The sequence below is a fragment of the Phoenix dactylifera genome, chromosome 7, assembly GCF_051530095.1.
Source record: "Phoenix dactylifera cultivar Ajwa chromosome 7, Ajwa_hap1_PhDact_Kaust_v1.1, whole genome shotgun sequence".
NCBI lineage: Eukaryota > Viridiplantae > Streptophyta > Magnoliopsida > Arecales > Arecaceae > Phoenix > Phoenix dactylifera.
This window is the reverse complement of record NC_143196.1, coordinates 25,576,826-25,601,361: the sequence shown is the minus strand read 5'-3', so window position 1 is coordinate 25,601,361 and position 24,536 is coordinate 25,576,826. Positions and strand designations below refer to the sequence as shown.

Genomic DNA, 24,536 nt, shown 5'->3' with positions numbered 1-24,536 from the left:
TCGATCATAGCTTTAACTAGTAGGCAAGATGTTTTGCCTCTTGTAGGAAAATTTAATTTTACATGCACATATGCTATATATCAACTGATTTGTCTGTGTATGTTTCACTTAATGGTATGATCTACTTGAAGTACTAGCTGGCAACATATGCATTCATTGACTGAAGGAAAAGTGTGATGGCTTTATTTGTAAGTACTTGGTTGCTGGAGGGATCATAATTCAGAAAAAATAACAGTTCCTTTTTCTAGATGAGCCGATTGTGTAGAAATGCTCAGCACATGGAATCACTTGCGTATGCTGCAGCACCATATCTGAAAGTGTGTTATAAGAGTGGAGGTATTAATGAAAAACACCTACAGCTGGATCATTGCTTTTATTTTAAAACACTTGATTCGCAAATTTCAGAATAGCAGTTGATTCTCAAATTTCATAATATGACAGTTGAAACTTGGTGATCGGGTTATCATCACCAATTTAATCCCAATCTTCCGTCCATAGTCTGCCATACCGGTCGGTACGGGTCGGTACCGGACCCTACCGGTACGGTACAACTACATATTTCGGTACCGAACCGTACCGATCGGCCCGTACCGAATCGAACCGACCAGTCCGTATCGGCTCTAAAATTTTTTTGGCTTTTAGCCCCATTGGTACAGTACCGGTTCGGTTCGGTTTGGTTCAGTACCGTACCGGTACCGATGCCCACTGGTACATCGGTACAGTCGGTACCGCGTACCTTGCTTCTGTCATTCACTCATCCATACCTATATAAATTTGCTATTTTCTAGTTTTCCATACATGTTTTCATCTAATATGCTCTTGTTGTTATTTTTCATATAATATACTCATTGTTATTAATAGTTTTGCACTCTAAAACTGATATACTATCTTAAAACTAATGACAATTATCTAAAGAGAATGAAAATGGCACTAGCAACTCATCTTTGTTACAGGGACTTAATTACTTCAAGCATGGCACCAATTTGACAAAAATACTGCTGGCTGGACAGACCATTAGAAGACCTTAAAATTCTACTTTGGCTCTTGCAATAGTATATATCTATGTTGTTATTTTGCATCATTTTCTCAGCTGAAATCACTGGATGGTGAAATTTAGACAGGTTTCTACTTTCTAGGTTAGGTCCCCTTGCATCCATTTTTGGACATTAATGCAATAGGACATGCTAACAATTCAGTTGATATAATTGTGTAGAAATAGAGTTAAAATGGCCATGATTGTGTGGAAATAACAAGCCCGGCCATCCACATAAGAGATTTTTCTTTTCTAGCTCTCAAGTTTCTTCACTTGAGTGATGATTAAATTTGCTGTAGTGCCACTTTACTATTTATTACTATGTTAAATAGTAAATTTGTTTTTCGTATATTGCTTTTATGAAACTGTATGAGGTAAATATGGTATGTGATGCTAGACTATCCTTGGTCTTTAATTTTCCATACATAAAATGAGTTCACAGCAAGCACTGTTGTATACTCTATTTTTGTATTGGGGATTCTCTGTAGTCTGTCCTGTATCGAACAACTTTTTGTTATTTGATAAGTTCATCATTGTGATTTTATATTTTGTGGTCTCCAGGAAACACATTTAACTGCAACCATCCTGTTGTCATGGAACTTATACTGGACAGTTTGAGACATTGGTACTGTCTAGTGTTTATTTAAATTGTGTTTTCACTTTTCATCTTTTCTGTATCAGCTGGAAACGCAATATGTTCATTTTGTTTGGTCAAAAGCATCTTCAGTCTCTATTTACCATTGAGTTAAATTGAGTGCACTGCAAACTGTTGATACTGGAACATTACCCGGTGGATCAAATTGTAAATCAAATTTCACACTCTTTCTTAATATTTATTTATTTGTATTTGCAAAATGAATTTTGTGCATATATTTTTCTTTTTGTTTTATCAAAGGACTGGCATTTGGTTTACAGAAATACTGTTAGCGGGTTTTTTTTTTTTTTGGTGATTAGTTAAGTTGTTTGTTAATTGTTTTGTTTTTCTGTTCAATTCAGTATAAGTTGCGCAAACCTTAGACATTTGAAGATGCTCTGTTTTGCTTCATTCTATCAATTACTCTCATTATTGTTCAGTTTTTGGTATGTAATATTAAAAAAAATTGTAATTCAGCTGTTCTATCTTGTTTTGCGCTTACATCGTCTCTACAACCTTTACTGATTTCAGTGGTGCAGTTTTCTTCTTTCAGTAATATTTGCCTGTTAGCTTTGCTTCAAATTGATTCTATGTTGTTAATGCTTAAATCTTGATGAAATTGTTTCAGCCATCCACTTGATCTAATGCCAATTATAGATCACCAAACTTTAGAATTTTAGCAATGGAGAATCTTAGTCTGTTGTTGAACTGAATATTTTGTCATCAAGATATTAGATTTGACCATAGTTGTCAGTTTTTTCTAGAACTCTAATTGAAAACAAAAGTTTCAGATTCAGCGTGCAATCTGATCGAGAATTTAGTGAATGCATGTTGTTTATTTTCATTTATGAGTTTCTTCATTCTTTAACAGTTGCTGAAGTTTGTGAAATTGTGAGTTTTAACACATTTGGAAGCACTGTGACATAAAACTTTGTTGAGATTCATAGGAAAAGTTATTTTTTCTGACAAAGATTTTGTTTTGCCTAAAGCTTAAATTTTATTTACATTTATAATATCATATTTTATATTGACGATAATATAGGTACATTTTGAGCATGACTTTTGGAATTCTCATGTTCAAACTTCAAAACATTATTTGTTCGATTGTTTAAATATGAAACTATTGGAACAATAAGTCTAAAGTCCTAAAAATATAGTATATGTCAAAATGATAACTAATTTGTAAAATTTGATTATTGTTATCCTTTTCATTATGATGATGAACAAAAGAAGTGTAGGCAAGATCCGCCGCACCGGTACCGATAGGCGTACCGGTGGCGGCCCGGACCAGTACGAATCAGTTCCATACCGGTACGAACCGGTCCCGTACTGGTCCGAACCGGTCCCGTACCGGTCACGTACCGGTCACGTACCGGTTCTCCAACAATAAACCACCGGTACCGGATTCCATGCTGATCCGGTACCGGTCCCAGGCCGGACCGGTACGTACGGGTCCGTACCGGCCGGTACGGACCGGTACGGCAGACCATGAGTGGTCATTTTTTTTGTATTTTCGGAACTTTTATGTTGGTAATTTTAGGATTTGTTTTAAAGTTCCATTTTAAGTAAGATTGGTATAAAAGAGTCTTATATTAGTTATATGTTGGTTGGACCAGTTATAAAATCATTAGGATTTGCTTTTTTGGTTGTTTTGGGCATCCTTCCATGTATGCTTATATGCTCTTCCGAATTTTCTTAGAAAATATTTTGGGGATTTGTTATTTGCCTATCAAGAATCCTAGTTTACTTGGAAAACTAGTCATGTAAATTCTACAAAAGGGTTTATTAAGGTTGAATGAAAAGGCGCTGTAGATGATTTGTTTGAATGAATGAATGGAATTCTTTAGACAGCTTCTGAATTTTGTTCTCACTTTTTATCATTGTACATTTGTACTGCTTGAAACCAGGCAATATAGGTTGGTATGGTATGGTATGCACCCCTATTTTGGTTGGTTTTAGATAGTACGAGGCAGTTTTGCTTTGTTTGGAGCTATTGGACTCATATACCGAACCAAACCTCAGGACGAAGGTTTGCCATACTGGTCGGTACCAGTGCGAACGGACTGTATCGATACATGGTATGGAGGGCGCACCGATACTTGGTATGCCGAACCGGATGTACCGACCCTATAACACGATGACACCGGTACGAGATTCGGTATTGAGATGGCAAACCTTGCTCGGTACCATATTGGCACCTTATCAATATGGTATAGTACAGTTGGTATTGGTCAGTATGGTTCAGCACAACTGACCTTGCTTTTAAAACATACATATATAGTTGAAGAAAGATGCTTCAAGGTGCTTTGAACTAAGGGATTGTAGTTGTGTTATCAAGTTTTGGCTGAAAACATTGAAAAATGGACTAGCATGAGTTAGTGAAGCACAGTTAGTCTCAGGCCTGTAAGTTAAAAAAGGCCATTTAGGTACAAATATTTAAATCCTATCCGTAACCTCATTCTTTGGAAATAAAACTATGCATTAATTTATTTAGTGTATTCATTAAATTAAGGATTCTTTTTTAACTCGGATTTCTGCATCCTAAATTTCTCATGAGCTCTTGATCGTTGCTCCTGCACTTGAATGTGCTTTCCACACATGCTTCAATTACGTGCCACTTAGCTTTATGGAAGTAGTTGATCTTATATTTTATTATGATAAAATTCAAAAAATCATCACTCCATGTACTTGGCATTCTTGCCAATTTAAATCTACCAAAAAATGTGGAAGCAAAGCATATACAAAACATAGGCCCTAGTTGGACTAATCTAAGGATTTGACAGATTTTGTCAGATACCACTATTTGATACTAGTGCATATGATAAAGTCTTTCCTGAGTGCCCAGTATACTGTTTCTTCTTCCTTTTTGTAGCATTAACGATGCTAGAAATTCACTTCATTTTTGTGCGTGTAAAGTTAGTTATGGTATACAAGGAGAAAAAAAAAAAAAGATCGGGGATAATGCTTTCATCTTGCTCCCAGCTCTCCATGATCCCAATTTCTTAAGAATTGTAAAATGTTATGTGAGTACCTGACCTTCATTCTTAGTAATTGTATTACAAGGTATAAAGTATAAACCAAGGAATGCCGTACCGGCCCGTACACATACCGGTCCGGTCCCTGACCGGTACCGGACACAGATGAAAACCGGTATTTCCGGTTTTCTTCTGTGAACCGGCCGGTACCGCTTGGTACCGGCCTCGTACCGGTGCGAACCGGCCGGTTCGCACCGGTACGGTGTTTTTTTTTTTGGGGGGGGGGGGAACCACAGCGCCTCGCTGTGGTTTCTTTTTTTTTTTTGATGGGAAAGAAAGTGGTCCGGACCGGTACGGTACCGGTCCGGACCGGCACCGTACCGGTCCGGACCGGCACCGTACCGGTCCGGACCGGCACCGTACCGGTCCGGCCGGCCACCGGGACGCCGCAGCCAGTACATACCATAGCTGCCATGAGACAATGGTAGGGGGCTAGGGGCTGCTATGCTATGCACTAGTGTTGGCTGAACCTGGCCTATATCACATTGTATCATGTGCATTCAGGCATATTGACCTTGTAATGACCCCATATCGCTGGGTAATTTTTTTCTTGATTGTTTAAGCTCTACCGAGTTGTGTCAATGTGTACTGCCCCTTTGTTGAGGATCATACCATACCAGCTGCCTGCTGATACATTACCACTCCTCAAGATTTATTTCCTTGCTTCAAATATGTCTTTTCAAAACTTTGCCCTTTGCTCATATGGCATATTTGTCAGCTGGTGTGGCTGTATGAGAGCATATATATTTACTTATTGAGGCGAAGCGCTAGCGGAAAAATCAGGCTGTTATGAATGTTTGATTTACTTGTGCATCCGAACTCTGAACCAAATATTCTGGAACTCCCAAATATCACCATGCTTTACAGTATTATGCTTGCTGCTGTTAATTAGAAGTCAGTCAAAAACTATATTTCTGCAGTCATATTTTCATAATGAACTGTACGATGAAGTATATACTAAATGCATTTTTTTTTCTTTTTATCTATATTGATTGTGTCTATATCTTGTGCCATGCTAAGGGTTAAAGAATACCATGTGGATGGATTCCGCTTTGACCTTGCAAGTGTTCTTTGCCGAGGAACTGATGGGACTCCTCTAAATGCACCTCCACTTGTTAAGGTAACTTTTTGTTGTTTCTGATTTCTCCTTAGTGCTGTGTTTTGATGGTTCTACAAGACAGATGTTACTCTTCTTCTGGAAGAGAGAATCTTCTTTATTCTTATTCACTAGGTTGCTCCCATATTTATTAATTATCTTCATTGTAACTTTGCAAGGATATTGACAAATGACTTTCTAAAATTGATGACTGGTTATTATAATTTCTCCCTGTTCTAGCATCCCATTTGATTAAAAGTACATTAATTCTATTACTTTATTAGTAGACTATGAAAATTATGAACATTATGGTGTGTTTTAACATCTCTGTGCCTGCACTTATATGTTTTCCTGTCTTTTCTAGTCATTCTTCCCCATATGTTGTATCCAAGGCCTCATTGTCAACCATAATTAACATCTATAAATTCTCTCTTAGCTCTCTTAATATATGATTAAGGACCATGGTTTGTGGTCCACCTCCAAGTCTACATACACACATACATACACATGCATGTATATATGTGTATGAATATGTATGTATATCTCTATGTACATGTGTCTGTATGTGACATGTTCCTAAATAGATCCTTCCAGAAGTGGAGATGTTGCATGAGTGTGAATGTGAAAAGGAAAGCTCATAGTGTAAAAAGAATGGCTGTATGTACTGGTCTATTGGATGCTTGTAGAAGTGTCACTATCCTAAGTAATTGGCATTTATAATCTTAGAGGAAAGGATGTTAGAAATCATACATGAAGAAAAATAAAGAAAACTAAGGGAAAGAAACAACAACTAGCTAAATTTAACTTGCTTTAAAAGATCAAAAGATTAAAGTTATATGGTAAAACATGTATATGTTAGTAATTTTTAAATTCCTACTCCTCCGGTTGTTATGGTATACAGGTATACAGGGACTTGAGAAAGGTAGTATATAGTTGATGATACAATTTTGACAAAACTATTTCATGAGTATAAAGAGGCAGTATAAACTATGGAAATATGATGGTTATGAGGGGAGCGAAATTATTATGAAGCCATATTGAAAGCAGCCTGGACCTGGAGATTCTTTAGTGGGATTGCCTGCCATATCCTACTAATTTTGAGCATTGGACAGAAATAATTCTTTATCAGGTGCGGGAAATGGCGTGCGTGCTGATGTTTTGTGCTTTTCCTGGATGTTTGATTTAAATATTATAATCTAACTTAAATTCTAAAAGTTCATTTCTTATTTTGCTTATAATCAATAAATTAGCAATTGTTTCTATGGTTCACCGTACCGGCCCAAACCGGATAGTACAGAGTGTACCATACCATACTTGTTCAGTACCGGTATCCGGTATGGGTAGGATACTGAGTGAAAAGATCCCATACCATACTGTATCGACATAGTGCTAGTATAGCACCGGTACGGGGTCCGATACCGAGACTACGAATCTTGGTTGTTTCCGCTTCTTTAAATTTAGGGTCTTGAATAAATCAATTGTGCAATTTCTCATAGCTTGCTAGCTGATAAGAAACAGTAGTGGAAACCCTTTTATCTGATTTATGTGACTTGACTGACAGGCAATTGCCAAGGATGCTGTATTATCAAGATGTAAAATAATTGCAGAACCTTGGGATTGTGCAGGACTTTATCTAGTAGGAAGATTCCCAAATTGGGATAGGTAATTTCTGCATAGGTCATTTGGCACGAGTACTTTTAGTTATGTCAGTTTATTTTTTATTTCTTTCGCACTATTGACTGCTAAGCTTTATGTTTTTGCCTTTTGTCATTAGAGCATGTAAGTAATTCATAGAACCGTGACTTCTGCGCTGCTACTAGTAGATGTTCATTTCCATTCTTCCATTTTGCCTCTTTCATATGAATTATTAGCTTCATCACTTGTTGCTCTTTCCTACCTTTCTGCTATTTGTTTTATGTAGAATGCATATTATTATGGCTATTATTCTGTTAAAAATACAGTCATGTAAATAACATTTGAGAGGCAAGCTCAAATCTCCTTCTCTTCAATAATGTCTGACCTTGAAATCAGCAAAGGAGGTAGAGGTACTTTGGATCTATGAAGGAACAGATCTGGCATCATAACAAGGCCTCATTTCTAAAAGTTGTCTTGCATAATCTATAGAGCTCATATCAGTACATAACTCCCAAAGTTTGTTAAGTGTTTTCAATCTCCATTAATGCTCCCAAAGTTCCACCATGTTGATTCCTTCTTATAGAAATCAGGATGAATTAGCATGGTAAAAACCAAACTGAACCTTCAAAGAGGAGTAAATAAATACCATTCCTGTTTCTTTGCCTATGTCTCCTAGAAATAGCACATCAACACAACAAGGCCCTTCTCACCATAAGACTTGTCAGCCTTTCTATCCAAAAATAATCTGTGAGAAAATGTATTCCTTGCCAAATTCCATGGTGAACATCAAAACCAGGGAATCCTGAAATTTTAGCACTGTTGTTGCTAAGAGGAGAGGTAAAATGTATGTACTTCCTATCCAATTCTAACTACGTTTCTTATATGATTACAGTAGAAAAGGTCATCAATTTTTACAGTCATCACCTCATAAGTATCAACTTACAAGCCTCTCTTTGAAGCATATTCTTAATTCTGCTGGAAAGTAGTGCAAGAAGAAAGTAATGCTTGCTTGTGAACCATACTTTTATAGTAAGGTCTGTTGTACCACCCCATACCGCCCGACATGGAGTATACCGTGCGGTGCATACCGTACCATACCGGAAGAAAATCGATACGAAACTCCATTTTGAATCTGTACAAGCTCCGTACCATCGTATACCGCCCCATACCGAAGCATACTTGTTGCCCAAGGTGACAAGCCAAGAGGGGGGGGGGTGAATTGGTTTTTCTTGATTTTCGATTCCTTAACTTTGCTAATTGATGAGTGAGTGATTTGGTTAATATAGATTAACTACAAATAGTGAACTTAGAACAAAACACAATACAAACAACAAGAAGTATAGTGGTTCGGTGCTCTCCTATGCACCTACGTCCACTTCCCAAGCGACCCCTTGGAAATTCACTATAATCCCGCGGATTACAGTTGGATTATTTTCCGGGCTCACAATCCAAAAATCTTTACACTTGGTTTTCCGGGATCACCAAAAACCTATATTGGTTTTACGGGATCACCAACTAACCTTCACCGTTGGTTTTACAGGTTCACCAACAAACCTACACCGTTGGTTTTACGGGCTCACCAACAAACCTTACAAGATTGTTAAAAAGAGAAAGAAGAAGGTTTAAACTCCTATATGAGCAGATATAACAAATATAAGCTACAAAGAAGAGTTAGAATATAGTTATCGCTTTGATATGGCTCTTCTCTTCTTTGTCAAGGAATGCTTTACTCTTCAAGGGTTAGTGGAGCTTTTAATGCCTCTTTTTGATCTGCTCAACCACTTCCTTTTGACTCTTGAATGAAGCACCTCGATGAAGAAAATTAGGGCTTTTGTCTTTCTTGGGTAAGCTTTGATATTTTGCAAAAGGATATTTTGCTCTGATGAATAGTGTCAAATACTTTCCCACATGTTTAGGTTACTTCCCATTGGTTAGATTTGAAAAGCTATCCGTTACTAGCCGTTGGGAGGTCAAAAAGTACTTCTGCAGAACTAGCCGTTGGAAGGTCAAAAAGTACTTCTGCAGAACTAGCCGTTATGCTTCTGCCCGTGCTGGGGTCGACCCAAACTTTTCTGGGGTCGACTCAAACCACTGTTCATCAAACTTGGGGTTGACTCAACTTCCAGTGAGGTCGACCCAACTTTCACTGGGGTTGACTCCTGCTACAGTGAGGTCGACCCTCTCAGGGATCACAGAACCTTAGTATTTCAGCTGTTTTTCACTGGGGTCGATTCAACTCTTTTTGGGGTCGACTCAAGCTACAGTGGGGTCGACTCAAGTTCCATTGGGGTTGACCCTCTCAGGAATTCCAGAGACAGTTTTGAACGACATAGCCTTGGGGTTGACTCATGTTCAATTGGGGTCAACTCCATTGGGGTCGACTCAAGTATTCCTGGGGTCGGCTCAAGGAAGGTGGGGGTCGACCCTCTTAGTAAATTCCAGAGACTTGTTTTCTTGAGGCTTGAAGCTGGGGTCGACTCAACCATACTTGGGGTCGACTCCACTACTATTCATCCGTGCCATTTTCGCAGAGGTGTACCTGATGGTTCCATGATGTGCTAGGGTCGACTCCATCTTTGTTGGGGTCGACTCATTCCATACTTTGCTGCATCTTAAGGTTAGACTCATCCATACAATCAATGAAATATACTTCAAGCAATTTTGAATGTATGCCATGGTAGTGCTACATACTCTTAACAATGAAAATTACTATTGTGCCCTTAAGAATACGTTTTACTTGAAACTTTGCTGAATTAGAATTTAGAATTCACTATCCCTTTTCTATCGCAAATTTTATCTCATTATTAATCATTGAAAGACATCTTGATCTCATTCTTCTAATGTATCGAGAGTGTCGAATTCAGTAATGATGTATCATATTAACTTGTAGTATTTAATTAGATATTTCCTCAATGGTTGTGTTAATCATCAAAATAACACTATCATCCTCAATACTGATCTAGACCGAGGTGTACCGAGGTGCGTATCGACCTGTATTGAGGCGTACTGGGATAAAAATTGAGAAAAGTGGTTAGAAAGCTATTTCGGTATATAATGCATACCGTATCGTACCGACCGTACCAAACCAGTAAGGCACTGATATGGGAACCAGTATACCGAGATTGCGAACTTTATTTTGTACTATAAACTAACATGCTGAAGTAACATCGAGAGGCTTCAAGCTAAGGTGGGATATGCCCATACTTATGGAAATATAATATCTTCAGTCATCCCTACTAGCAACCAAAGTCAATTCGGTATGGGATCTTTTACCACATGTTTTTAATGTGGCTTGAACATATTTGCTATTTGATTTTGAGAAAAATGCTTTCTTTTATGGATGTTAGTGAGAAGTGCATATGGAGCAACTAATAAGATGTGTTGTTGAAGTAGTTCTACATGTAGCCTATAAGAGTGTTAATATGGTTCATAAAAGTTCTGAGGCGTCTGACTTAATAGATTATATAACCCATATTTATGCACAATTTGCATTGGTAAAATATCATAATATGTGATTTTTGTCCTTGATCTAGATAAAGATCATAATCTATACAAGGACTGGACTGCCACATATGACATATTATATGCCAACATCGACGAATTTTAACTTTTTTGCTGTAATATTACTATGTAGGCATATCTTGAACAAAAAAAAAAAGCTTAGTGGGAATTTCTGGGAATCATATCTTTATAAATCAAGAAGTTGCCTGAAACAAGTGCGGTGCACGTTCTAGGAAGCATATCTCTTAAAAGTAGGTTCGCGGTACCGACCGAACCGATGTACTGATGGAGACCGGTATTGAACCAGTTTGAAAAAAAAAACGCGTGGACACATGCATGGACGTGCGTGCGGACATGCGTGCGGACCCGATAGTCTTCTTTCCTGCAAGAGAGGTCTTCTTTCCCCCTTTGACAGGTAGTCTTCTCCTCTTTCTCTTCTTCTTTCTCTTCTTCCTCTTCTTCTTCCTCTTCTTTCTTCTTTTTTCTTTCTCTTCTTTCCTCTTCTTCCCCACGAGTACTGGTGTGGTTCACACCGGTACAGGTAAGAAATCGAATTCCATGGTTGTATCATACTGGTGTCGGCCGGTATCGGTACGGTACAGGCCGGTATCGGTACGGTACAGACTGAACCGGTCGGTTCCGACCGGTTCAGCAGACCTTGCTTAAAACAAATTTATAAATGGAAGTACTTACAAAGCAGGTGTAGGAGTCAATTTCATGAGAATTTCTAAATTGGTTGTGCATCGTGGATAGAAGTTTTCTGCTACTAAAATCTAGAAACCTAACAAATTTGATACTTTTGTTATTGTTTAACATGCCTATAGCATAGTTTAAGGTGATTGATCATACAAGCAAGAATTAGACAAATATTCTTACAGATTTAAATCATAAAAGAATTAGCGTGTGGAGAGAGTTTTTTGACATCATTGTTATACACAATATTTTCTTGCATAGAAGTCATAGGCAAAAAGCCAAGGTCCACCGTACTGACTGGCCCAACCATCACACATCAAAGTGAGCCCATATGAGGGCCACTTGCTCTTGTAGGAGGCAATCCATTTCTCTAGCTCTTCCTTATTGTTGTCAAGTAGCTCACCATAAATGTCCTTTGGGCTTGGAGGATCAACATCGGGATTGGCAACCTGTATGGCGAAAATGACAGATTTGTAATACGTATTGTCTGCCACATTCGCTGGCATGTGGCTAAAGTGGAACCAGGATCCAATAGCTCGCCACATATCCTTCTTCTTCTCCTTCTTCCATATTGCCTATCCTTTACTTCTTCGAATCTCTATTGGAAAAGGCATGCGGGTCTACATCATGGATTGACGCTCTTAGTGGAATTTCTCTGAAAGACTTTTTTCGACTATCAAAACCACTAAGGATAGATGCAATTCGGCCACGTTCTCTGTTGACTGAGGTTGTCCTTTGAAACTCTGGATCGTATCTGCTTCCACCAGAATCGACACTCGACTCATAAAACGAGGGCCCAAATCGAGCCTGATGCCTCTCCACCTCCTCTTGTTGCCATTGATCATTAAGGCTCGCCCGCATGGCAGCCTGGATCTGTGCCTCATTTGGGCCCTCAACCTTTTTTGACTTCATAAAGTGATAGGAAGGTGGCTCTGCGGCTTGGCATTCCTCCTCCGCCTTCTTCTTGGCAGTCCTCTCCTTGGTTGCTTTGATCTAAGCGAGGTTCTATCTCTGGTGGGCAATTGGGGCATGCAAATACCTCACGGAAATTACCGGCTAAGTGCTGCTTTAATCTGGTTACTCCTTCTTTGAAGCACTTGCGGCAATGACTGCACTGAAACTGATATCGTTCATCGAGTATCTTTCCATGCTCCTAACCAATATCACGCTCTGGGGGTTGCCTTCTCCTTGATGGCTCCATTCCTACGAAGACATTAATTTATTTTTAAATTTTAAATTAATTTTTAATTTTTTAATTATTTTAAATTTACCAAAAAATTCTGCCTCCAAAATGACTTCTAAATTATGTACAACGTACTACTATTTTTTTAAAATATTTTTATTTTTATTTTTTATTAAAAAATTAATTTTTAAACTTTTTTATTTTTAATTAAAATATAAATTATATATATTCTGAAAAAAATTAATGTCACCATGCACATCGTCTATAGATCTAAGGTATGTGGTACCGAGCATACCAACGTACCGGTAGGCTTCGGTACCGGTACGGTACCGGTACCATACCGATGGAGCTGGTTCGGTCTGGTTTCGACCCTGTCGTTTTTTTTTGGGAGTTCTCTCACTTTTTGATATTTTTTTTGACCCCGGCTGAACCGACCTCAAACCGATCGGTTCTGACCCAGATTGGGTCGGAACCAATTTCTACCTTGGTACCGGACCAGTGCCTGTCGGTACCAGTCCGGTACGGGCTGAACCAACCGGTATAGATCGGTTCAGCAGACCTTAGATTTACAACATATAAAAAATTCAATATGAAATGAAAACATTGAGCATCATTTTCTATTTTTTTTGCAATTTTTGACATATTTTTGTAAGCACATTAAAAGAAATATTAAAAAAAATATAAGGGAAAGAAACCACACCTTAATTAGCCTTTGTTGGATTTTTTTGGAAGGGAAATGACGCTCTCTCGCCTCCTCAATTTTTTTCACGCAGCCTCTGTAGGATCCCTGCTCGATCTGCATTCCCTTCATCTGCTGGATACCTTCCTTTCCCTTTCCTTCCTTCATCTTTTTTGGGCTAATCCCTACCCTTCCCTTCCTCAATATTTTTTAGACTAATCCCTACCCTTTTCTTTTCTTTCTCAATTTTTTGGCTAATCCCTTTCCTTCCCTTCCCTTGCCTTGCCTCTGAAATGTGCTCCTATAGCCGAGCGGGGAGAGGCCAACCTCAAATTGAATGGACAGCTTTGCATTGTCGAAAAACACGTGGCCCTGTACCACTTTCAGCCACAGCACTTGGCGTTGTGGCCGAAAGGAAGACAGCGTGTGGCCACTGTGGCTACGCGCTGTCGGCCGCGGAGAAAAAAGGCCGCGCGCTATGGTCAAAAAGGGCATAGCACGTGGCAACTCAATTTTTAACCCGTACCGGTGCGAACCGAGCCGGGGCTCGGTTCGCACCGGTACGGACTTGGAACCGATCAATTGCGACCCAGATGGGGTTGGAACCGATTTTAATGGCTATACCAGACTGGTGCCTGTTGGCACCGGTCCGGTACATGCTAAACCGACCGGTTCCGGTGAGTTCAGCATACCTTGCAAAAAGCTATGTTAAAGGGAAGTTGTGGGACTTTAAGGGTTAAGATGCATATCTGTGGCGGTGAAACTTAAGATGAAGGATTCAAGGTTTTAAAGAAGGATTTTAGGATTTGCTGCACAGAATTAAAATTCTGGACTGTTCAGAAGAAATCACATGACTATGGAAAAATGGATGAGGTAACAGGTGTTCATTACTAACTGATGATAGGAAAAGGTTCTGGCCTTCTGGGGTTCAATAAGTATTGAAAATATTTATAAAGGTTTTTCTAATGGAATTATTGTTTGAAATCTGTGGTATATACACAGGTTTCTGCTATTATGGACAGATTTTTCAAGATTCTAGTGAAAGTAAAGGGTGAAGACAAGGTTAAATGGGTTTACTAGGATTAATGACAGATGTTAAGGCTTGTGACACTAAAACTTGCACAAAACAGGTTGAGAACATTAAAATCATAAGGTTAGTAATATACAGGGTGAAGACAAGGTTAAATGGATTTAAGCTTAGTTATGAACTGAAGTAATATACAGCAGAGAATAAAGAATGTTATTAAGAAAATTAAAATCATAAGGAGACAATAATTAGAGGAAAGAAGAGGATGCAGGAAGAGAGACAAGGAGGAGATTAGAGGAGGTACCAGAACCTTAGCTTCTCTTCTTCTGATCAATCAAAATTAACTCAAAACTAACCACTTTTTAAAACAGGAATTGCAACTTTTATACAGAAAATAAATCCTAACAACATGAAAATTTCACCCTTGATTAAAATAATTTGCTGCCATCAATTAAAACACAAAAGAAAAATCCAAGAAACAAATGGTGAGCCATGGCTGCCTTGATTGACTCTTAGAGTTTCTTAAATATCAGTTAACTTCTTTCTACAAATTTGGACTAAGGTTTGCCGTACTGGTGTGTACCACCGCATACCAGGCATATGTACGGTACCATTCTGAACTGAGACTTGGTACGCTGAACCAAACCCCGTATTGGGTGTACTGACACTGTACCAACATGATACCAGTACAGTATCTAGTACCGAGATAGCGAACCTTGGTTTGGATTGTTGAATAATTAAGTCAATAGCATGGTATCTGTCACGCCCCCGGCCCGAGATCGCGAGCCAGGGGTCCGCGCCAACCGCCGCACACCCGTAGGAAAATTCTCCCCACGAGCATGCAAGGCATCTTAACCAAATCTCAAAAATGTAACTAAAATAATTCAACTAAAATAAATGCAATCTTATTCCATTGACTGACACAAATTATAAAGTCTCACAGTTCTAAATACGCAGCGGAACAATAAAGATAGAACATTAATTTAAATAAAACCTAATCTAAGATAACTTGTGCCATAATTCTTTTATTCGCTCTCCCATATTGTAAAACCCCAGATCAAGCTAATTCTTCGGATCTGTAAAAACAGTAAGAAATCGTATAATGAGCTAGACAGCCCAGTAAGTAATAAACACCTTAACTAGTCAATTCATATAATAACATAAAATATGAATACAAATTACGATGAGTTAGCATAATAATATAATCAATTCATTTTCAAATACAAATTCATTGAAATCCGTATCTTTCAAATATCCATATACATAATCGTAAATCTGATTCGAAACAAATTACATTCATCTCAACAGCCTTTAGCTACGACCACACTTATACCCTGTGGCTAGGCCAAAAACAGAACCACATTTATACCCTGCAGAGTAGGCCAGAATACCGCACTTATACCCTGCGGAGTGGGCCAGAATACCACACTTATACCCCGTGGTGCGGTCAGAATTGCCAATGCATAACCCCCAATTGGCAGGGTCCAGAACATAGTCTAGTTGAGAGTTCTAAATCTGATGCACATCAAAATTCTTTTGTAGCATAATAGATATATCACAATCCGATCTAAATATGCATATACGATGCAAGAACAGTAAGTATATCCGAAAAATATTAATTTCAATTCACCTATCTATTTTTCATTCAAAGCATCATCTCGTAAAATTCATAAATCACATATAAATTCATTAACAATTTATTCAATGCAAAAATAATATTATATGAATGAAGAGTCTAGAGAAGGCAGTTCATTACTTACTTCGAAAGCGATTCACAATAATTCCAATTAATCTCACAAATTCCTCGCAGAACCTAATATCCAAAAATCATATTTTTCTTTTAAAATTCATCACAATATATATAAAACTTAAATTTTTAACATTCTCCCTGGGCTGTCCTTGCAAAGGTGTCTAGCACCCCGGCTTCGGGTTTGGATTCGGGTTCATACCCGTAGACCACCCTCCTCCCTTTATTTTATTATTATTATTATTATTATTATTCTTTCTTTCTTTCTTCTTTTTTTTTCTTTCTTTTCTTTTCTTTTTCTTTTCTTTTCTTCTCTTTCCTTTTTGTTTTTCCTTCTTCTCCCGAAGCTTCCTCTGACTTCTTTTCTTCCTTCCCCCCTTTCTTTCTTCTTTCTTTTTCTTTCTCCTCCTCTTCTCCCGACTTCTTCTCCTTCCCTCCCTTTCTTTCTTCTTCTTTCTTCTCCCGCGAAGGGAGGTCGGCGAGCTCGGGAGACGTCCGCCGGCTCTCTCTCCTTCTTCCCGCGGAGGAGGTATGCGCACGGGAGAAGAGGAAAAGCCCGCAGCGGTCGGCCTTCTCCTTCTTCCCTCTCTTCTTCTTTCTTTCTTTCTTTCTTTCTTTTTTTTTAAATGGTACAGCAAAGAGGTAAAGGTTAGGAATCCTTACCTCAGCCCCGGTGAAGGTCCGGCGGCTTCCTCCCTCTCCGGCGGCAATGGAACCATCTGGATCAAAGAAGACCCGTGTCGAAGAAGACCTGCCTTTCTCTCTCTCTCTCCCCCTCTCTCTCGGCCGGCAGCGGCTCCTCTTCAAATGGCTTCAGCGGAAGCCCTAAAAAAACAGGGGAGCCTGCTTTTCGGGATGGCTCCCCCCCTCATCACACGCCCTCACGTGCGCCGCAGGTGAGGCCGAAATCCTTGGGCTGGGCCGGTCTATGGACCGGGCCCAGTTTCAAGGTCTCACAGTATCGGTATCCGGTACGGGTGACATGCTGATACTCGGTACGTCAAAAAAAATTTCGTACCGTACCCGACACTATGCTAGTGTGGCACCGGTACGAGTATACAAATTATTCGAAGTCCAACCGACGGTCCTTGCTTAAAACTATGCATGAGTAATGTAGATTATTATCTGAAATGACTTTGCCATATGCTGACATTTGTTTGGAAGTCTAAAATTCTCAAAGTATAATCTAAAAAGAAATTACACTCATTAAGTACATTTCTCTAGAATGTGAACTATCATAAATTGAAGGAACTTTTTTTTTTGGTATGATGTGTCTTTAGGTCCTAGAGGAAACAAATAATCTGTTGAGACACCAACCTGGAGATGTTGAGATCCTAAGTTCATGTTTTAAAGTTTTTTGGCAGAACATACTCCCAATATGATAAGAATTTTCAAACCTTTATTTTTAAAATTTCAAAAAGGTAGAGTAACAATGTTCTACAAGAGTTTATTTTTTCTGTTATTATTGCAGGTGGGCTGAGTGGAACGGAAAGTATCGTGATGATGTTCGAAGATTCATAAAGGTAATACTTTCAAATATGTTGATTTCTAGAAACAAATGTAGGATGTGATGCAAGCTTAAGTCTATTCTCATTTGTCTTAACAAAAGAGAAGAAAATGTTTAGTTTGAAGCTACACAAACTACATCTTAACTACCTTATGGCTATTGTTTGGTTGTGGTTTTGTTACTTAAAAACAATTTAATAGTAAAAAGTAATCAGTATTATGAAATAGATTGCAATCATCCCTCTTGGTTAAAATTTTATTATGGTGTTACCTTCTAGCTACTTTTGTGCTTTATACTAGTAGAAGAGGTTTCCATTTGGATTCGACAGAACTGACAACCCTATCCTGTAAAATGATGCCGACCCATTCATATGCTGGGTTTAAATTTTGAAAGTGAGGATGATAAGTAAGAAGGAAAAAGCTCCATATAGAATTGACATCTGCTTGTTGCAACTAATATTTGCTATAATTGTTGCCTCAGGAGGAGGTTCATCAAAGGCTGTATTGGTGCTACTAATTGTGGATCTGACATAGTTGAAGGATGTTTCTAGCTCAAAATGTTGTTCTAGACATATCCCAATGGTTTTAGCATGCGGTTTATGACATGCCAATGATGAAAGCATTAGATCACAGATTAACACCTTCATTGTGTCTTTCTTTATTTTGTTATCCTTTAAATACGTATTATTGGCCATTATTCTGGCTTCGTTGTAGGCTTGTAGCAGATATATTATGAGTTGCTTAGACATTCTTTAATTTCTCTGGTGACAAGTTACATCTAAATGTGAGGAAAGATGTGCTACAAATTGCATTGGGGATCAGTTTACAATGAAGTGATGTTTTTTCTGTTTTTCTCTTTTTGAAATTTCAGCTTGTGGGAGTTTTGCACATGTGAAAGCATGGTATAGAGTACCAAGATTCACAATCTATTCGGTACTGATACAGTACAGTGCACCCAATTTGGAGTGGTACATATCAGTACAACGAATCTTGTATAACATCGTACAGAATAGCCTGGATCAATAGTCATACTGACCACAAATTGGGATAATTTGTCGGCTTGATATGGGATTGTTCCCGAACCAGAGTGAATCTGTTCTTACGGAGCCTAATCACCCAGAACCACTTGGTTCTAAGCATTTTGACTCGGTAAGGGCCCCATTACTAATTCAGGGCCTCAATTATTTGGGGAGAAAGGGCTTGACTCTTTTTTCTCCCTTTTTCAAGGTAAGAGAGGAGAAAGATGGGAGGAGAGGAGAAAGAGAGGATAGAGTGGAAGGGTGAGCTGATCCTCCACTCTAGGTATTTCCCTCTTCCATTTTCTTTTCTCTGCTACATTCCATAAATAGACAAAATTGAAAAATATGGGAAAATTATGCCAAACTTTTGTATTTTGTGCATGATTTCATGATATATTATATTTAAACATCAGAAAAAGGAACTCACAAAACCCTATTTCCACTCAAAACTAAATAAAGAATCTTAAAAACCTTGAAAACAAAAAAATGTTTTTGGTCTACCAATAGGTTTTGTGAGGTATGGTACTAGTATCGTAGTATACCAGTCTCCTAATGGTGTGCAGTCTAGTATAGAGACTGCAAACCTTATGTGAAAATACATCAAACCTATACTACTTGGTGATTGCATTATTGGTGTAAAATTGGAGGGGTTTGGCAAGGTTATCAACAAGTCCAATAGGAAACTATGTTCCATGAGGTGGAAAGCATGATAAATGTTTTCATTCTTAGTTGAAACAGAATTCTAGCATTTCAATATTGGAAAGTGATTGATTAATATCATATTTTGTATAATTCTACTTAATCTAAAAGCACATTAGAAAATGCATTGAACATACTAAATTTTTTTCATCCCGATATGTGTTACATGGTGATGCAATTACATGCAAAAGGCCTTTAAAATATGACAATTAGGAAAAGGGTAGTGTTGTAAGCAATGTCTAGTAAGAAGATGGCTTCCCATGTCTGGAACCACTTTAGGCCTGATCTATGCTGATATGGCATGATCCAAGCAATTTAAGCTTGGTTCGGTCAACCAAGGTGCATTGGACGTGATGTCGTATCATATATGGACTATGCTCATATGAATGATGCTATTGTGAAGTGACTTATAATTTGTGATGTAGAATATTGTTATATAGTGTTTCATGATCAAGTAATCATGTTTGTTGAATGTTTTTTAGGCATATATGTTAAAAAATATGTTTATTATTGTATCGTAGACATATCCTATTCTATTTTTTCAAGTTTTGCCATATTGTATCCATGTTCTGTAATTTTAGCAAAACAATTTACCTTTTTTTTGTATTTTTTCCCATCATTTGGAGGTGGGAACAACCAAGGGAAGGGAGCATGGAAGTGAGAACAATGAGAAATCACACATTTGTAGCTTGGTCGCTTAGCTTTGGTGCTAGAAACAAGCTTATAGCGTAATAAACCAATCTATAACTGAAAACAAGCATACACATCAATATATGTATAACCCTTGAAAGTGAACCATTGTAGAATTAATATCCTAAGTGCCAAGGTTGGTGGAACCATCCCGAACCGCCCGGTTCGGGACGTCCCGAGCCATGCCGACGGTGGACTGCGACGGTTCCGGCAAAGAAATCGAAACGTCGTCGCCGGAGGAGAAGAAAAGAGAGAGAGCGAGTGGGGGAGGGAGGGAGAGGCAGAGGGAGGGAGGTAGGCGGAGGGTGGCGGAGGCCAGCGGAGGGTCGACATTGGTACAAGCATTGGAGGTTGTGGCCGGACTCCTGTTTCATTGCCGCTAAAAAAATTTATGATTTTTAAGTGAAGTCGGCAAATCGCAAATTTTTTTTGCGGCCTGATCACTGTTTCGAACGAAACAGGAGTCCGCCAATGGCCTCCGTGGGCCTCCCTCCCTTCCCCGCTCGCTCTCTTTTTTTCTCTCCCCCACGGTCTCCTGTGTCGATACAGGCTCACTATAGCACGGCGCAGGCCCATACTGACTCGTGCCACTGGACAACCGGTATGGTGCCTGGTACTGGCACAGCAAACCCTGCTAAGTGCTATCAAGTGCCATTTAGGTGACATGTTTTGGGAGCCAATATATAAGACTTATCTAACAGGATGTTTTAGTTTTAGTAATATTTAGGTACAATAGTGTTTATAAAGCTTTAATCTTTGAGGATTGCTATTGCATTTAAAAGAGACAATTTTGACTAGGTGCCAAAAATCAGGGATTTTGGATTAAAGATGGAAAATCAACTATTTATTCTTGAATAGTTGGGTTTGGGTCTACTTTTTTATTTGCATGTAATGTCTTAGGCAAGATTCACCGAACCGGTACTGGGACTCGTACCTATCGGCACCCAATACGGCTCGGTACCGTACCAAATCGGTACGGGTAGGGCATACTGGTTCATGAGCCGGCATGCCATTTTTCAAGAATATTTAATTGGTAATTATTCTTTTTAAACTTTTTCAATGATTTTAGGTCTAATTTATTTGTTTAATATTTTTTTGATTTTTTGTTTTTTTTGATGTTTTTTGATGTTTTTTTGATGTTTCTAATTCTGGTTTAACCTAGATAATGCATCTTATTATTTTAAAATAATACAAATTCTAAAATGATTGGTGAGATATTGCATTCTACAATGAACAACATAAAATATCCTCAAATCAAGTAGTAACGTAAAAATTAAAAAAATATTACAATTAATTACATAGATTTAAAGTATAATATACATACCGATATCTAAAATCAGATTGAGTGGCGATGCCTCTCGTAGATATCTGGATCATTAGTATAGTCAGGAGGCACATTAGCCCATACCTCTAACCAAGCGGTATTGTAGTCTTATACGTTGATCCTATAACGAACGTGCGCCTGGTTATAGGCATTCTTGGATCTCTCGCTGAAGCTCTGGCTCTAAGAGGTGTCTTCTAGCTGATAATACGGCTGTGGAATGGCCCATCCGAATATGCTAGTAGCAAAATCTGATCCGTAAGATGCTCCGAACTGCGTAGGATAGTAGCCACTGAAAAATGCCTCAGACGCACCATATTCATATCCGTATGGATCATAGACCGTCTGTGGCTGCGGGTAATAGGATCCAATATACGACTCGAAACCTGATACGTCTATGGACAGATCAATACTGGCTGGTGTTGTTGGATCCGAGTGGCTCACCTAATACTTTTAATGATAAAGTATCAAATGGTAATATTGGCCGGCATGGGCTAGCACTTAAATTTTGAAAGCATGTGCATAGTCCCTCCATTTCCATTGTTTTTCGTATCTTTTCACTGTTCACGCCATCAGGTTCACGTGGGGGATACACAAATATGCTGTTTCACCATCCAAACATGACCTAAGAATAAAAGTTATCAGAGGAAGAGGAGGGGGATGAGGAGGGTAATTTCCTATGATGGTGTAGTACCCCTCCTCTTCCTTGACATTAATCATCAATTTCCTGATTCACATTTTTTAGCTTTGCGATGCCTTGATTGTAATTGCATTTTGCTTTAAAATATTAACAGATTTTTTTTGATTTTTTTAATTTTTGAATTCATGTTTTACCCAATAATGAAAGATGATTAAATATTTATTGCATTCTTCGAATGGGGAGAAGCTATTCTCTGGAAACTGTGACTACTAACATGTATCAATTAATGCTTTAGTTCATACAAAGTCAAGTTTTCCTTCAGTCTTTTTCGTGTATATCCAAAATTATGTTTGATCAAAGAAGTGTATTTGACATTTTCAGGGTGACCCTGGTGTGAAGGGAACTTTTGCAACTCGTGTATCTGGATCTGCTGATTTATACCAGGTATGAGTGATGAAGTACAATTATCATATCTCCATGGTTCTTTGTCTATCATCATTTTGAATTAAATGTGATCGTGAGTTGCCTTCAGTGACTAATTTTGCTTGACACATATGCACATTTCTATCTAAATCAAGTCCATCTTTCTGGAGTACCCAAGCGAAAAACCCTCCTTTATGTTAGTTCAAGAAGATTTTAGTACTTCTTTAGCGAACAAAAGTAGCCAAGTGTTTTCTCTAGGTTGTGCTTTGTGTCCCAGTTTTGTTTAAGGAATTTGCAGGTTTAACTATAATTGTGGAATGTGCATTCTTTGGACTTGACAAAATGGTTGAAGGCTATTGACATGGAATTAGAAAGCCCATGCAGATACCAAAAGCTTGTGGGATCAATAGATGAATCCTGTGAGTTTGGATTGGATTACTTAAGTATTTTTGAAATGCTGGGATAATTGTAAATAAGAATGTAGAAATATATAGAAGACTCTTGACCATAGTATGCTGAACTGGCCCGTACCGGCCTGTTCAGCACATACCGGCTAGTTCAACACGTACTGGACTGGTCCGGTACCGCGGTGGAGAACGGTTTCGACCCCATAGGGCTGGAACCGAATGGTACGAAAGGTGTAGCGGTGCGAACCGGAGCGGTTCGCACTTGTACAAGTCCGGTACTGCCTTGTACCAATGCGAACCGGACCAGTTCGCACCAGTACTCCTTCAGTTTGCCATAGCGCGCGCGGCGCTGTGGCCTTTTTGACCACAGCGCGTGTGCTGTGGTTTTTATGTTGTTCATTTTATGATTTGTTTCATTTATAATTGGAAGTAATAAGATGCATCATCTAGCTTAAACCCTAAACTTAGAAACATCAAAAAACATGAAAAAAACATCAAGAAAACAACAAAAAAACCTCAAATTAAACTTTTCATAGAAAAAGATCTAAAAGAGAGATAACTCCAAAAAAAAAAAAATACGCGGTAGCCGAAATCCAGCCGAACCGGTCCGGTAGGCCACCGGTACCGGTTCGGCAGACATAGCTCTTGACCTTTCATTGCCATTAGATCGATACCATTTAGCAGTTCTATAGGATCTTAAAAGACAAAGTGATGGAGAACTGACAGAAACCATATGGTCTTGTAAAACAGAAATTTGAAGAGGCTCAATAAGGAGAAGTATTATAATCTTCCTTGAAGAATCATGAAAATAAAGGTCCAAAGATAGCATGGATGAAATTTACAAGCAAAGAGATGGAAAAGCTTGCCACATCAGAAAAACAGGAATAGCCTAAAGAGGTGCGCTTGCTGCCATTTAGCTCCATCATGAGTTCAAACCTCAGTCACATTAAATGGACACAAGGATAAGGAAGTAAATTCCTCCAAGAAATTAGTGGATGGAAGAAACAAGTAGCTTTAGTAATGAGAATTCCAAATGCCTCTAAAATGAGTGTAACACCCCGGCTAGAAGATTTTGGCTGTTAATGTCAAGGCAATTATCAAGGCAAGCACCATCAGATTTTCTCAGATTATTGTCATCTAAATCTTCCTATCTAGTACTTGCACCACATCTATATATAGGCTCTCTTCTGAGCTTTTTTATTTTTCGGGAAAAAAGAAAGAAAATCTGATGGTTAAAGTTTGTGTTATTACATGCACTTGAGTAATGATAAAATTACCTACCAATGTAACCTATGCCTCTATGTTACAGCGTTCTGTCGCATTATTGTTAATCCTAGATGCAGAAATCTTTCATTTAGGGTGGCACACCTGCTTTAGAATCTCCTCGGAAACTTGTCTTCGCACTGCCTCCTAACTGTTTTCTTTGGTTTTTTTTTAAAGACACATTTCCACATACCTGCACCCAACCCACTTCCAGTAACTAGGTTCTTGATAACTGCATGTTAACCCTTAATCATTATTGCTATCTGTTAGAGCATCTTGATTCTAGAACTTGTAGATCCTTCAAA

General features: G+C 38.5%; 1 protein-coding gene across 17 annotated transcripts in view; it reads left to right on the top strand.

Moving 5' to 3' along the window:
* ISA3 (isoamylase 3) overlaps positions 1 to 24,536 on the top strand; it is a 73,924-nt gene that overhangs the window by 24,138 nt on the left and 25,250 nt on the right. For 15 of the 17 annotated variants that reach the window (XR_003385957.4, XR_015967417.2, XR_003385960.4 and 12 more), the window contains 5 exons: positions 1,595 to 1,658; positions 5,723 to 5,822; positions 7,360 to 7,460; positions 17,735 to 17,786; positions 22,520 to 22,582. Coding sequence is in view for 14 of the 17 variants with exons in the window: in XM_088701371.1 (XP_088557497.1) it covers positions 1,595 to 1,658; positions 5,723 to 5,822; positions 7,360 to 7,460; positions 17,735 to 17,786; positions 22,520 to 22,582 (380 nt within the window). In the remaining 3 variants the exon portion in view is untranslated. The remainder of the gene's footprint in view (positions 1 to 1,594; positions 1,659 to 5,722; positions 5,823 to 7,359; positions 7,461 to 17,734; positions 17,787 to 22,519; positions 22,583 to 24,536) is intronic. The other 2 variants (XM_088701372.1, XM_088701369.2) reach the window with 1 other exon arrangement.